Raw genomic sequence first — 13,341 nt, 5'->3', positions numbered from 1 at the left:
ATTCTATTTTTATGCCTTTTAGCTGTCACTCAGCTGTGAATCTCATTTTTAGGGGTTTATGATCGTGTGTCAATCAAGTTGTTTGGTAGTTTTGGGGGGTTGTCTGTCATTCATTTTTATGGTCTTTCCCTGTGTGTGTGTGTGCTCCCCACAGCCACCTTCCTTAAAACTCATCATGGGGTCTTTGTGTAACTGTTTCTAAAGCCTTGATGGTTAAATACATTTTTAAGATTGAGTTTCCAGGGTCACACATATGACAAAATTAAAATTATCTTAGATTTAGGGTTTCTTGAACCCTGTCCTCACATAGGTTCTCATTAAAAGCATTCATGCCCCCGCCATACATATTCTTGAGCTAAAAATGGGCCTGTTGTATAATCTTGGTTTTTAATACTAATTGTAACACCTTTTGTAAATTAAAACAAGGCTTACTTTAAAATTTGTGTGTTGTAATATCTGGGGACACACCTTACACCTGAAAACATTTGGTTTTTTCACAGCATACCTCTAAAGCCACAGAACAAGAAAACCAGTACATAATAGTTTCATTTTCTCTTTATGTGTTTACGTCAATGCGGTTTATTTATTAAGATTTGGTTTCAGCTCTAAAAAAGACAGATGCCATAGATTCAGGCATTAAGGCATTTAGACGTCTTGTTCAGACAAAGTGTGACACTGTTCATGTTTTTGTTCTTTTTACATCTTTTCTCGTATACTCACAGAGAACCGTAAAACATTCGTTCAATAGTTCGCCCGCGCATTCAGATCCTCTCGAAACTACGTTTAGAACTACAATAAAAATTGTATTTGCCTTTGTCTTATGTCTTTCTGTGTTGTAAAAATTAAGCGGACCTGCATTAATATGAAAAGCTAAATCCACATACATAACCTGATCTTAATAGTGATTGTCACATAGACACATCTGTTACTTTGCATGTCCTCTATGAATCCAGTGCTTTAAAAACTGAATCATGCCAACATTTTTGCTTAAGACTTTTAACTCAACGAGATGATTTTAAGAACATTTTTAACAAAGTTCATTTTCAAAACAGGCATGAATTTAACATTTAACCTTTCAGTCAGTTTACAAAATGTTTCGTCTTCACATAACCTAAGTGTATCTTAACAATGTAAATTGAATTTGAAATACATTTGTTTGCTAAGTTAACATGCTATTAACGTGCTATTAACATCTTACATTTTCTGACCAGAATCGTCAAACATTATTTCTGAGTTTTTAATTTATTTAATATTTTAGTTACCACACTGATTTAAACATTGCTTGTTATGCAAACAAACCCTGATCATCAACAATTTGAATACTTTAAGCCTTAGGTGATCTTACCTCTATTTGTTTAGACAATCTTTTGTTTTCATATTTTGTTAACATAACAAAGTCTACAACATCATAAAGATTGTTTAGACTTTACTTAATTAATATTGAGTCGAGGGCCTGTTGTATGTGAGCGCATCAATGCAATGAAAACATTAAGACAAAACAGGGCAGTGTTTGTTAAACAGTAGCAAATGATTAAAAACATCTTTTTTGTGGTGAAGATTGTTTTGAGTTGTGAATTGCAGTGCCAGATTCCTTAATGTTGCTTCAATCAGAGCAAACTTTGTTATGCATAATTGTTTAAAGATTAGTATAATAATAACACTTGTGCCAAAATACTTCAACAAACACCTGAAATATGAAGTTGCATATCACCATATGGCAAAACTATCAGTTTATACAATGTACTAGGTTTTCTTACTACTATTTGAACTCATATGTGCATATTTTTAAAAAGTTTTCCAGTTAGATGAAATCAAAATGGTGTGAGGTCTTTAAAAAGTCTTGTTTTGGTTTATAAAGCAGCCTCCAGAAAGTACTTTGGCCCAGACACGGTGATGGCTGTAACAAAGACAGGAGTTCTGATTTGACTACCTGTCACAGTAGATTCATACATCAAGGTTGAAGCACCACTCAGGACACAGAAGACCAACCTGCACAATGACTGCTAGCCACAGAGATTGACGTGCCTACAACCCTGTTATAGGCCTGTTATATGAGAAATTGGGGGTAATGTTGTAGAACAAACAAATTCAAACACGAAGATAATCCATTTTTCTTTTGATATGGGTGTGTGAACAGGTGTGATCCACGGATGTGTTTCAACATTGTTAGAATTTAAAGCTTGTTCCACCACCCCACATTTACATATTTGATATCTTTTCATATAACCCTATATATTCTTTATTGTTATCCTCATATGACTAATGAAGCAATGATTACTTTCATTTGCCTTAGCTTGCTTACTAACTTGAGATGGAGTTGTGATTGGAGGGAGCCATTTCTCAAAAGTCATGAAGTTTGACCAGACTTCCCAGTCCCAATCTCCACTTCCTCGTTCGCATTGTATAATTGTATATGAATGATTATTTATGTATCCAGACTTGCTTGGCAAGCAAGGTATCGATCACGCTATTGTTCTCTGCTCAACAGCTGCTCACGCGATTATTTCAGACATAACCTAACATCTAACAGCTGCTAGACATTTTGTTGCCCTAAGCATAAATCCTTTATGATGCCCTCTAATCTAAATAATAATCTGTGGTGTTACGTTCTTTTACTTCAAATAGTAACACCACAGAAATAAGTGGATAAATAACATTTTCATTAAGAAAACAAACAAGCATTTTTACAATTTCTGCCTCTCATTTGCCACCCTAATTGAAGAATGACCCAAAACAATTCCCTTCTCCCTCACTTTCCACGAAGGCTGACTGGTGGGGTAGGAACTTTGGGAGTTGAGACGGATGGAGAAGGGTTCTCCAGAGACGTGTCTGCCAGCACGCGACCCTCCAGGATGCGAAGAGCCTGCTCAGCCTGGTCCTTTGTCGGCACACACTGAACCAGGCAACCCTACCAACTCCCATTAGGGCAGACGAACCAATTCCCCCCGCTCCTGCAGGGGTGGATGGGTCATAAAGACCAGCGATGAGGTATGCTCTGGCCAAAACCTCCACCATTCTGGGTTCGAGGCCCACTGCATCTCAGGAAACTGGGTTTCTTTCTGGCAGTTCGTTCTGTCAGGATGAGACTGGCAGAACCCAAGCGCAGACAGATGAGGTTAACAAAGACTTTATTTACAAACAAAAAACGGAGAAGAAAGCCCACAAGGGGGTAAAACAAAATAAAACTTTAAGCAGAGCAGACCAGACAGGAGAGCACATTTAAAAAATAAACAATGGCTATGTGCTCCCACACAAAACATGTAGGGCGTTGTCATGATCCTGTTTTCATTGCTAGTTGAAAGATTAAAGAAATAACGAACAAATTAATAGATTTTATTTAAAAAAATGATTTTATTTAGATGTGCTATATGCTTTGAATAAAGACTGCCTTACAATACTGATTAGTGTTGTTTACTGATTTTGATTCCCATTTATCTTTTTTTCTTCTTTTATCTTTTGTAACTTCTTAAGAAGAGAGAAAAATTCTTAGTACTTAGGCTCAGGAAGGAACTTAGGCAATTTTTATCACAATGTTTTTGTCACATAGTTCAGCACTTTCGTATAAGAGCAGCTTTGCCTTTGAGTAAACAGTAAAGATCATTTCATGAAGAGAGAACATGAAGCTTTATCTGTATCAAACCATCTTTACACTTTTGGTCTGTGAAGGACTCATTAAAGGGTGAGTTCAGATACACAAAAAAGTGAATTAATTGCAAATTAATATTTGATATAGTATAGTCAATAAACTACACACATATTTAATATTTAAGAGCCTTATTACTCATTCTATCAAGTCACCTTTTGTCGAATCATCGCTTATTCAAGTTGTATTTTTAAATTATATTTTATATATAAAAATGTATATAACATTTCTGATTTCTACTGTTTTTCTTGACAGAGACCAAGTTCTCCGAATCCATGCGGAAACTGAGGACCACCTTGAGGTTCTGAATAAGTTGAAAGGAAACCGGAAGGTATGACAAATTTCACTGTACCTGCTAAACACTGTAGCATATCTATGTTACACTTTTACATTTCTAACGTTCAAACGGTCTTGTAGCTGGATTTCTGGACTGATGGCATCTCTACCGCTCTGCCTGTTGATATCCGTGTGCCTCACGCCAGTCTCTATGTTGTTAAAAAATTCCTCAATGCAAATAAGATCCCTTTCACGGTCATGATCAACAATGTGCAGGTGAGAGATTGAAGGTCCATGTTGAACATTTTATGAATTGAACATGAATTTTTATCAGTAATTTATAGCAATATGTATAATGTTTTACTGCATCTCAGGAACTTCTGGATAAGGAGAAAGCAGAGATGAGGAAAAATGCAGCGATGGAGAGCAGTAGCAAGATCTTCAACTTTACTGTTTATCACACTCTGGATGAAGTAAGATCACATATAGTATTAAAAAGAACTTGCATATGCAGACACATTCAAAACTAAATGTATGGCATATTATCATGTATTTATGAGTCTGAATATTTTAATGAACTTCTTCAGATTTACAGTTGGATGGATACTCTTGTTGCGACTCACTCTAATGTCGTCTCTAAAGTGGATATTGGCAAGTCTTATGAGAACCGGCCCATGTATGTGCTCAAGGTAAAGTCTATAGATTATATGAATAGGAAGACAGATTAATATCTGTCTATTTTATAAATATAATTGATTTAAAATGAATTCAGTTTAGCAAAGGTGGAGTGGGAAAACCAGCGATCTGGATTGACGCTGGAATCCACGCCAGAGAGTGGATTTCCCATGCAACCGCAGTGTGGATTGCCAACCAGGTGATTGAGATTGTTGTTAAGTTATTTATTTAGTACTTGGTTAATTAAGTCTATTGGCCAAAAAACATCAAGGGGAGTTTTCTTATTAAAAATAATTTTTTATTGTGCCGTCTCGTGTGACTGTGCATTATTTTGGACATGTTTCAAAAGTTATATGTGCAAAACATTTGAAAAGTGTGAGAAGTTAGTGCACATTCAAAGTAAGATTGCAAGTTTGTAATTATGTATTCTGACAGGAAGGACCTCTTGACACATTCATGACGTTTACTTACATTCATGATGCTTCCTGATGTTTATGCACATATACATCCTTTGTGGAAGCAATTGTTTTATGCAGTAATCCCATTCATGATGTCATTAAAATAATTCTTTAATAATTTAATTGATCCAATTAAATTGATTTTTGCAAAGGGGATCGTGTGTGCACTAATAAACTCAAAACATGTTTTAAAAGAAACCACAAGAATACAGTAACCACAAAGTGACAGTTTGGTGTTTAAGCAACAAAGGTCAATGTACTTGCAAAGATAAAAATCTTACTAGTTACAGGGTTCCCACGGGTCCTTGAAATCCTTAAAGTTTGTGAATCTGGGGTGGGGGGGATTCAAGGCCCTGGGAAGTTATTGAAAAAATACATACATGGATACAGGTCATTGAAAGTGCTTGAATTTATTTTATCCAAGAAGTTTTCTGTAAATAAATCCATATTATTCCCTGTGTGTTTTTTTATCATAAAAATTCTAGACTTTTTAAGCACATGTGCTAAACTGTTCGCTTTAAATGCTTTTATCTTCTGTATGCGAATGTTGATTCATACCAAAATGCTTTTTTGCACAGTTGTGCTTGACACATGAAAACGTCTTAGGTTACGTATGTTCCCTGAGAAGGGAACGAGACGCTGCGTCTCCCTTGCCATACTTCCTGTGTCCCTGTAACGCCGTCTTTGGCAATATTTTAGATAGCAATATACTTCCTGCATCCTGTCTTTGTCGTTAAGCCTCACCATTGGTTGAATTTGATATACAGATTCCCCTGGAGCCATCCAAAGTATCACCGCACTGACGCAGTGCGAGTTCCCTTTATAAAAGGAAACTGTAACAATGTATCTTAAAAGGTAACACGATGTAAACATGCTCTCACTTGAAATGTGTCCCCACGTTTATTCCATGAATTTGAGGATATTGGACCTGGAAAGTCCTTGAAAGGTCCTTGAATTTAAAGTTAGCTAGGGTGTGGGAACCCTGTAGTCAGCAAAAGTACTAGTTGTTTCCCATCTTTGAAACCTTCTAATCAGATTCTAATCAATCTCTAGATCGCCACAGACTTTGCAAGTAATCGTGCCCCTGTGCCTAAAATCCTGGATAAAATGGATATCTACATGCTGATTGTGGCAAACCCCGATGGATACGTCTTCTCCCACACTTCCCCAAATGTAAGCAAATCTTTTGCATGAGATCAAAAAAATGTTTCAAAAAAATTCTCATGATTATTTTAAAAAAAATGTAATCTCATATTTTTAATCAGGAACTTTACCGGTTTTGGCGTAAAAATCGTTCTGTTACCTCTAACGCCAAATGTCGTGGCGTTGACCTCAATCGGAACTGGGACGCTAAATTTGGGAGTACGTCAATATTCTCATTATAGCTTATTGAAATGAAAAAGAATGTATTATTAGGTCAAATAATTAAAATTTTTGTTAACTTTCAATGTGTCTGTGCATATTTTCTCCTAGCTCCTGGAGCCAGTGCCGATCCCTGCGCTGAAGACTACCGCGGCCCTTCTGCTAACTCTGAGATTGAAGTGCAAAATATGGCAAATTTTTTAGTGAACCATAACAACTTTAAATCCTTTATTACTCTTCACTCATACAAACAGCTCCTTATGTATCCTTACGGTTATACTGGAACAGACACTCCTGACAAAAGTGAACTTGTAAGTCAATCTGCCTTGCTAATCCTTAATTTGTTTTGTTTTTTTCTGACTGGTTATTTTGACAGTCTGTATGTTTTTGTGTTTAGCACAGTGTGGCTCTGTCTGCAGCAAATGCACTAAAATCTTGGCATGGCACTGTCTACAAAGTCGGAAGTATCTTTAGCACTTTAGGTAAGTGCTGTCTAAAAAATGCTGGGTTAACAACATGGACAAACCAGCTGTTGGTTGAAATTACCCTAGAAAATTTCCATATTTGACCCAACCATGGGTTGAAACGACAAACATTTTTAGAGTTTAGATCACAGTCTCTTGTGGCTTTCTAGATTTTCAATAGATTGACCTATTGACCTATTGGTAAAATCTCTGTGTAAAATAATATAAATGTAAATATTAACAGCAAATGAACAGCAATGCTAATACATGATATGTATAAGTGGGTTCTCAGTATTGTGACATGCATGCAACCTGATGAAAAATAAACTAATGCTTGTGTTTTATTTGATTTGATTGTGTTTTATCACAGAGCAAGCTAGTGGTGCAAGTATTGATTGGGCTTACAATCGTGGCATCAAATATTCCTATGCTTTTGAGCTGCGTGACACTGGAAAATACGGATTCCTTTTGCCTCCCGACCAAATTGTTTCAACTTCAAGAGAGACCTGGCTTGCCATCAAATACATCATGAACTATGTTTGTGATAAACTTTAAGATAAATGTACAGATGTCTTAAAGCTTCTAATAAAATTCCCAGAAGATGTGTATCTGAAATTGTAAAACAAATATAAGAATGTTTTTGACAGACATAAATATTATACATTTTAAACAATAATCTTTAATTACATTTACTTACATTTTAATATAATCTTAAATGATGTCAGAAATAAATGCATGCATTTAAAAGACTTTTTGTCTGTTGAACTTATTTTCAATGTATTATTGTATAGTGCTTTTTACAATGCTGTTTCATAGCTGCTTCACAGAAAATGCATGTATATGTCAGAAATAAACTTGTTATTAGTATAAATTGTAGTCTTTACAGCAAAATATAAAGGGTATCACCCCAGTGACAGCTGAGGCTCATATTTTGAACATTTTTCTGACAATGTACAGTACTAGTAACGATATAATAGGGGGTATTATATGTAATATTTCACAGTATAAACTAAAGTCATTTGCAGTGCTCGACGGGGTTAGGGTGGGTGTCATCTCCTCAAAGATGTTGGGTTTGACTGTAGTCTTCATAAGAGGTGTTTTGTGTTCTAAGCGCATCATGACCAGTAGGGGGCAACATTTGCTAATAAATTAAGCGCATGAGTAAAAAACACAGTAAATTATATTTTCTTATTTAACAAATTCATGCACATAGAAAAATAAAATATGCCGTTGAAAAGTTGGATTTCAATTTTGTATATTATTTTTTACTCTCTACAGGCAACTATTTGATTATATTAACGTTATTTACCTGTATTTTTTCTTTTTAATTCCCAGGGGAATTCCTATATTTCTATTATATATTTTTATACGACTTCTAATGATTGTCCCAAATTATGCAATGTATTTCCACATTCTTATATATTTTTATATTTTTATTTTTATTTTTTTTTGTTACATTTCCCGGAATATAGTTCTTCTAGTATTTCTTTCTTTCTATTTTTTTTATTTTTTATACGTAATCAGATTATTGTAGACTGTGGACAGAAGTCGTAACAAGCACTAAATGTCATATAGTTGTGTTTGAACCGTAAACTTGAATTTACCTAAATAGTTAATGAGGTTAGATATTGGTCTGAAAAATTATAGATCATGCGCAAATAGTGTTTTAATAGGAGAAACAAAATAGTATTTCCCTTAAAATTCTTCTTTAAAAAATGAATGCATCCATATGACGCAGCAAAAGTTTTCCCGCCTTCACGCGATACATATTTTCTGTCAGTCACTTTCTTTAGGCGAACTTGTCCGTTTCATCAACAGTTTAATGAAATATGGGTTTCTTGAAACAGTTAGACGTGGAAAATTTCAAGTCCTGGCGAGGAAAGCAAACCATCGGTCCATTTAAAAGATTTAATTGTATAATTGGTACTAATGGATCAGGTGAGTTGTTCATTTGGTTGGCTAATTTCACTAAACCGTTAACGTTAGCTAGCTTGCTAGCTGAAAGTTTACAGAAATAACCTACAAATTCATAGATTTCGTTAAGTAACTGACTTTATTTAGATACCACGTAGCTACATATATTGAATAAATAGGTATTTATAACATTTGTACCGAGGTGACGTCATTATCAGTGTATTAATTATGTATTACGTGTTTTACGTTATTATTTTGTCTTCCAAAAACAAATTTGATGTAAAAATCTAATGTAAATCCCCAACATATGATAATTGATTTGTTAGTTATTCTGTTTTGTATACTAAAAGCGTTTATGAAGACATACTAGTCGCATTTCAAAGGTAGTAACTTGGCATGCTATTCCTTGACCTTAATATGTCTCATTTAAATAACTGTATTGTGTTAATACTGTCTGATGCCATAATTGTACCATATTACTACCAAATACTCTTTGGACGGGTTGTAGTATCAACAACCTGCTTAACAGTCAAAATATACCATAAGTATAAGATTTTATGTGGTGTGGTTTTGATTGTTTGTTTTTTGTACTCTTTATAAGGTAAATCTAATGTGATGGATGCTCTTGGATTTGTGATGGGAGAGAGGGCAGTTAATCTCCGTGTAAAACACACCAGAGATCTCATCCATGGTGCCCACATCGGCAGGCCTGTGTCTAATTCTGCCAGCGTGAGCATGATCTACTGTGGAGACAATAATGAAGAGATGATCTTTAGTAGAAACATCTCAGGTCAGTGATCTCAGATTAAAATATAAGAGGTGTGAATACCATTTGGTGTGATATGATGTAATACTTCATAAAGCCAATTTGTGTTATATAATGTGTATTTTCTCTTGGTTTACTTTTAAAGGGGAATCCTCTGAGTACCGCATAAATGGTAATCAGGTGACTTTGGCTAAATACACTGGAGAACTGGAGAAAATTGGCATTGTGGTGAAAGCGAAGAACTGCCTGGTGTATCAGGTGATTAATAAAATGATCTACACACTTTGTTGTTATCAATAATGTAATATAATAATATAGATTCACTTCTATGTCAGGGTGCTGTGGAGTCTATTGCCATGATGAATGCCAAAGACCGCACAAAGATGTTTGAGCGAATCAGTAACTCCCAAGAGCTGAACAACGAGTATGACACAAAGCTGGTGGCCCTACAGAATGCCAAAGAGGACACCCAGTTTCAATTTAACAGGAAGAAAGCAGCTTCAGCAGAGAAGAAACAGGTCTTCAAGGACAAGACTGAGGTATTACACAACAGATAAATTTTTTGCAGGTCAGATGCTACACTAAGCATCCCATCGTTGTATTCACAGGATGTGTTTGTTTATGACTTTTCAGGCAGAAAAATATCAAGCAATGGTGGATGAAGTCAGAGAACATAAACTCAAGCTGATGCTCTTTCAGCTCTTTCACAATGAGAAAAACATCACGGCGCAGTCAGCGTCATTGAGAGACAAACAGGTGGCCACATCTCAGCAGAAGAAGAACCTGGACATCTCGGAGCAAACCGTGAAGGCTCAGAAGAAAGAACATGGTCGCCTGTCCCGAGATCTTCAGCTGCTGGAAAAAGAGATCAGGTGAGATTCATACTGAATTCATATTTGTCAATTTATAAACTTGTATTATTTGTGATGTATTACTTCCTTCTCTGAACACAAAACATAGTTTTATATTAAAATCCTGTCATGGGAGTTGTGGCCTAATGCTTAAAGGTTCAGAGGCACTTACATCGATCATAAAAATAATTCAGATGACCCCTTATATGTCTTCTAAAGCTAAATGATACATTTTGTGAGAATGATTAGTTGTTATACAGTATCAGGATTCAACAATAGGACAACAATAACTTTTGCTTTGTAAATACAGTATTATGATTATTGAATAAAAGTTGTACATTTGTTTTAGATGTAAAGATTTAAATTATTCAACCTAGTAGGAATGTAACTTTTCTAGGCCTAAAAACGTGCAGATCATGCATTAAATCTTATTGCAATATGTCCAGATCCCAGGAGCAAATTCTCAATCAGCAGAGACCTCAGTACATAAAATCCAAAGTGAACACCTCCCACCATGAGCACAAAGTGGACGAGGCGCGCAGAACGCTTCAGAAGAACCAGAAGCTACAGGCCAAGAAAGAACAGGAGCTGGAGGAGCTAAGGAGCGAGTTGGCTGAGCTGGAGAGGGCCTGGAGGTCCTGTGTGAGACAGATGGAAGAGGAGGAGGCTCAAAGGGGAGCGGGAGTTCAGCTAGACGATGCCCAAGTAAAACACAAAAGACTTTGTTTGTGAATGAAATAGAACAGTTTTGACTGAAATTTGGACATATGATGCTGGCCCGAGAATTTTCGGTTTCTGTTTTATCAGCCCCCAACTCTACAATGGCTGCATAGGTGCACTGAAACAATCCTTCCTAAAATGCATTAAACTTTTGTTTACAAAGACATGCAACTCACCGAGTGGTCAGGTGTGTTCACTGATTTGCTCACACAAAAATCGCTGCAAAAGATGCTTTCCAACAGGTGTTTTACCATTTGTTGTAAACTTGTGGACCTATTTTTCCAAACGCCTCACACCCGTATATTCTTCCGTTGAGAGCTTGAATAATAGACACTCCAGCCCAGTTGGTGGCGATAATCCACCTTTGCCAATTAAAAGAATAGAAACAAAGTTCCCGGCGCGGAGTAATACCGTACCTCACAGCACATCTAATACAAGTCAATGGAGTTGGACAAAAAACTACGATAAAACCTGTTGAAAGCATCTTTTGCAGCGATTTTTGTGTAAGCATATCAGTGAACACCCCTGACCACTTGGTGAGTTTCACGTCTTTGTAAACAAAAGTTTAAAGCATTTTAGGAAGGATTGTTCCAGTGCACCTAATGCAGCCATTGTAGAGATGGGGGGTAATACAAGAAACAACCCTAAATTCTCGGGCTAGCATCATATGTCCAAATTTCAGTCAAAACCGTTCTATCCTAAACAATCTGAAAACAGGGCTTTAAGTGTAAAATACCGAACTTGTCCTTTAAAAACAAATGCGATGGAATTCAATGGGTACTGTGTGCTTACCATCATTATCAATGTCTTCTTTATTATTCATCCCAAACAATACTTTCATAATACCTGTTTTCCTACTATGGAAGTCAATGGTTACAGTCTGCTTACCATCATTTATCAAAATATCTTTTGTGTTCATCAGAAAAAAGAAGTTCATACAGGTTTAGAACAACATGAGGATGAGAAAATGATGACAGATTTTTTATTTTTGGGTGAATTGTCCCTTTAAGACTAGGGGTGTTTATTAAGTATTTGAATGGTTTTAGTATTATGTTGACTTCCTGTTGATATTAAATAACTTGTAAATATTGTTTGTTCTTTTGCAGATGGAGCGGTATAAGGAACTTAAAGAGGTGGCCAGGACAAAGGGAGCCGTTTTAAATCAGAATGCAGAGAAGCTGCACTGGGAGGTGAAGGCTGATGGCGATAAACTTCAGTTTGACCTCAGAAAGAAAACTGAGATACAGGTCAGGTTTTGGGATTGATGTAATTTTATTGTTGTTAAACCAAGAGAAAAATAGTCAACTATACTAGTGGAATAATCCAGTTACTCAAAATATGATTGGATTGTTTGCAGGTCAATATTAAACACTCTCAAGCTCAGCTAGATGATTTTAACAGAAGGGCAGAGAGGCTGGAGGAATACGCCAACACTTCTAAGTATGCAACTGTCATACCTTTACATTGACTTGACATTGATAAAAAATCATGTCATTATTAACTGAATTAAGCTGAGCTTTGTCATTGTTTTGTTCTTCATGTTTTCTGAAGAAAAGCTTTGGAGGAGCAGCGTCAGCAGGAGGAGCAGCTGGCAGGGGAGATGGAGAGAGGCCAAGTGCGCATGAAGGAGGTGAACGCAAAGCTCGGGCAGGTGCTTATTGAACTGCAGAACGCTCGTCTGGACACCCAGGAGAATCGACGACAGCAGAAACGCAATGAAGTCCTGGAAAGCCTCAGGAGACTCTATCCTGATACCGTGGTACTATAACATTTTATTGTAATTGTAGGTTTTATTTCAAAACGAATGGAACCCAACTGCACAATGAAAAGTATCTACTGTACCATTTTTTACTTTGTTCAGTATGGCCGTCTGGTTGACCTGTGTCAGCCCATTCACAAGAAATACCAGCTCGCCGTCACCAAGGTGTTTGGAAAGAACATGAACGCTATTGTTGTAACATCTGCCAAAGTAGCACACGATTGCATCAGATTTCTGAAAGAGGAGCGAGCCGAACCAGAGACTTTCCTTCCTATTGACTATATAGAGGTGAGTGAAAACGCTGCTGTGATGTACTCATAACATTGGGTCATTTTGGTTAAAAATGTTTAATTGGGTAGGCAGGGCTAAAGACGAAGTGATGTTAAAGTCACCATTGATCTATTAGTATGCATACTTTTCAGTTTAAGTTTACTTGACTATACTTAGCTATGC

The 13,341-nt window shown here is 36.3% G+C and overlaps 2 protein-coding genes across 4 annotated transcripts in view; both read left to right on the top strand.

Annotated features, from left to right (window-relative positions):
* Positions 1-13,341, top strand: part of smc1b (structural maintenance of chromosomes 1B) — a 45,916-nt gene that overhangs the window by 24,150 nt on the left and 8,425 nt on the right. The window contains exons 2-11 of one of the 3 annotated variants that reach the window (XM_073868640.1): positions 8,719-8,816; positions 9,394-9,582; positions 9,704-9,816; positions 9,894-10,097; positions 10,192-10,430; positions 10,856-11,114; positions 12,236-12,376; positions 12,487-12,569; positions 12,681-12,888; positions 12,991-13,176. In XM_073868640.1, the coding sequence (XP_073724741.1) occupies positions 8,719-8,816; positions 9,394-9,582; positions 9,704-9,816; positions 9,894-10,097; positions 10,192-10,430; positions 10,856-11,114; positions 12,236-12,376; positions 12,487-12,569; positions 12,681-12,888; positions 12,991-13,176 (1,720 nt within the window). Of the gene's footprint in view, positions 1-8,648; positions 8,817-9,393; positions 9,583-9,703; positions 9,817-9,893; positions 10,098-10,191; positions 10,431-10,855; positions 11,115-12,235; positions 12,377-12,486; positions 12,570-12,680; positions 12,889-12,990; positions 13,177-13,341 lie in introns of those variants that run through there. The other 2 variants (XM_073868641.1, XM_055193174.2) reach the window with 2 other exon arrangements.
* Positions 3,571-7,716, top strand: LOC129433616 (carboxypeptidase A1). The gene is made up of 11 exons (XM_055192256.2): positions 3,571-3,679; positions 3,899-3,974; positions 4,061-4,195; positions 4,294-4,392; positions 4,507-4,608; positions 4,692-4,793; positions 6,106-6,225; positions 6,318-6,414; positions 6,526-6,725; positions 6,812-6,896; positions 7,249-7,716. Exons 1-11 carry the CDS (start codon positions 3,618-3,620, stop codon positions 7,431-7,433), a joined length of 1,263 nt encoding a protein of 420 aa, XP_055048231.2. The 5' UTR covers positions 3,571-3,617; the 3' UTR covers positions 7,434-7,716.

The sequence above is a fragment of the Misgurnus anguillicaudatus genome, chromosome 6, assembly GCF_027580225.2.
Source record: "Misgurnus anguillicaudatus chromosome 6, ASM2758022v2, whole genome shotgun sequence".
NCBI lineage: Eukaryota > Metazoa > Chordata > Actinopteri > Cypriniformes > Cobitidae > Misgurnus > Misgurnus anguillicaudatus.
The sequence above is the reverse complement of the archived record's forward strand: the minus strand, read 5'-3'. Positions and strand labels throughout refer to the sequence as shown.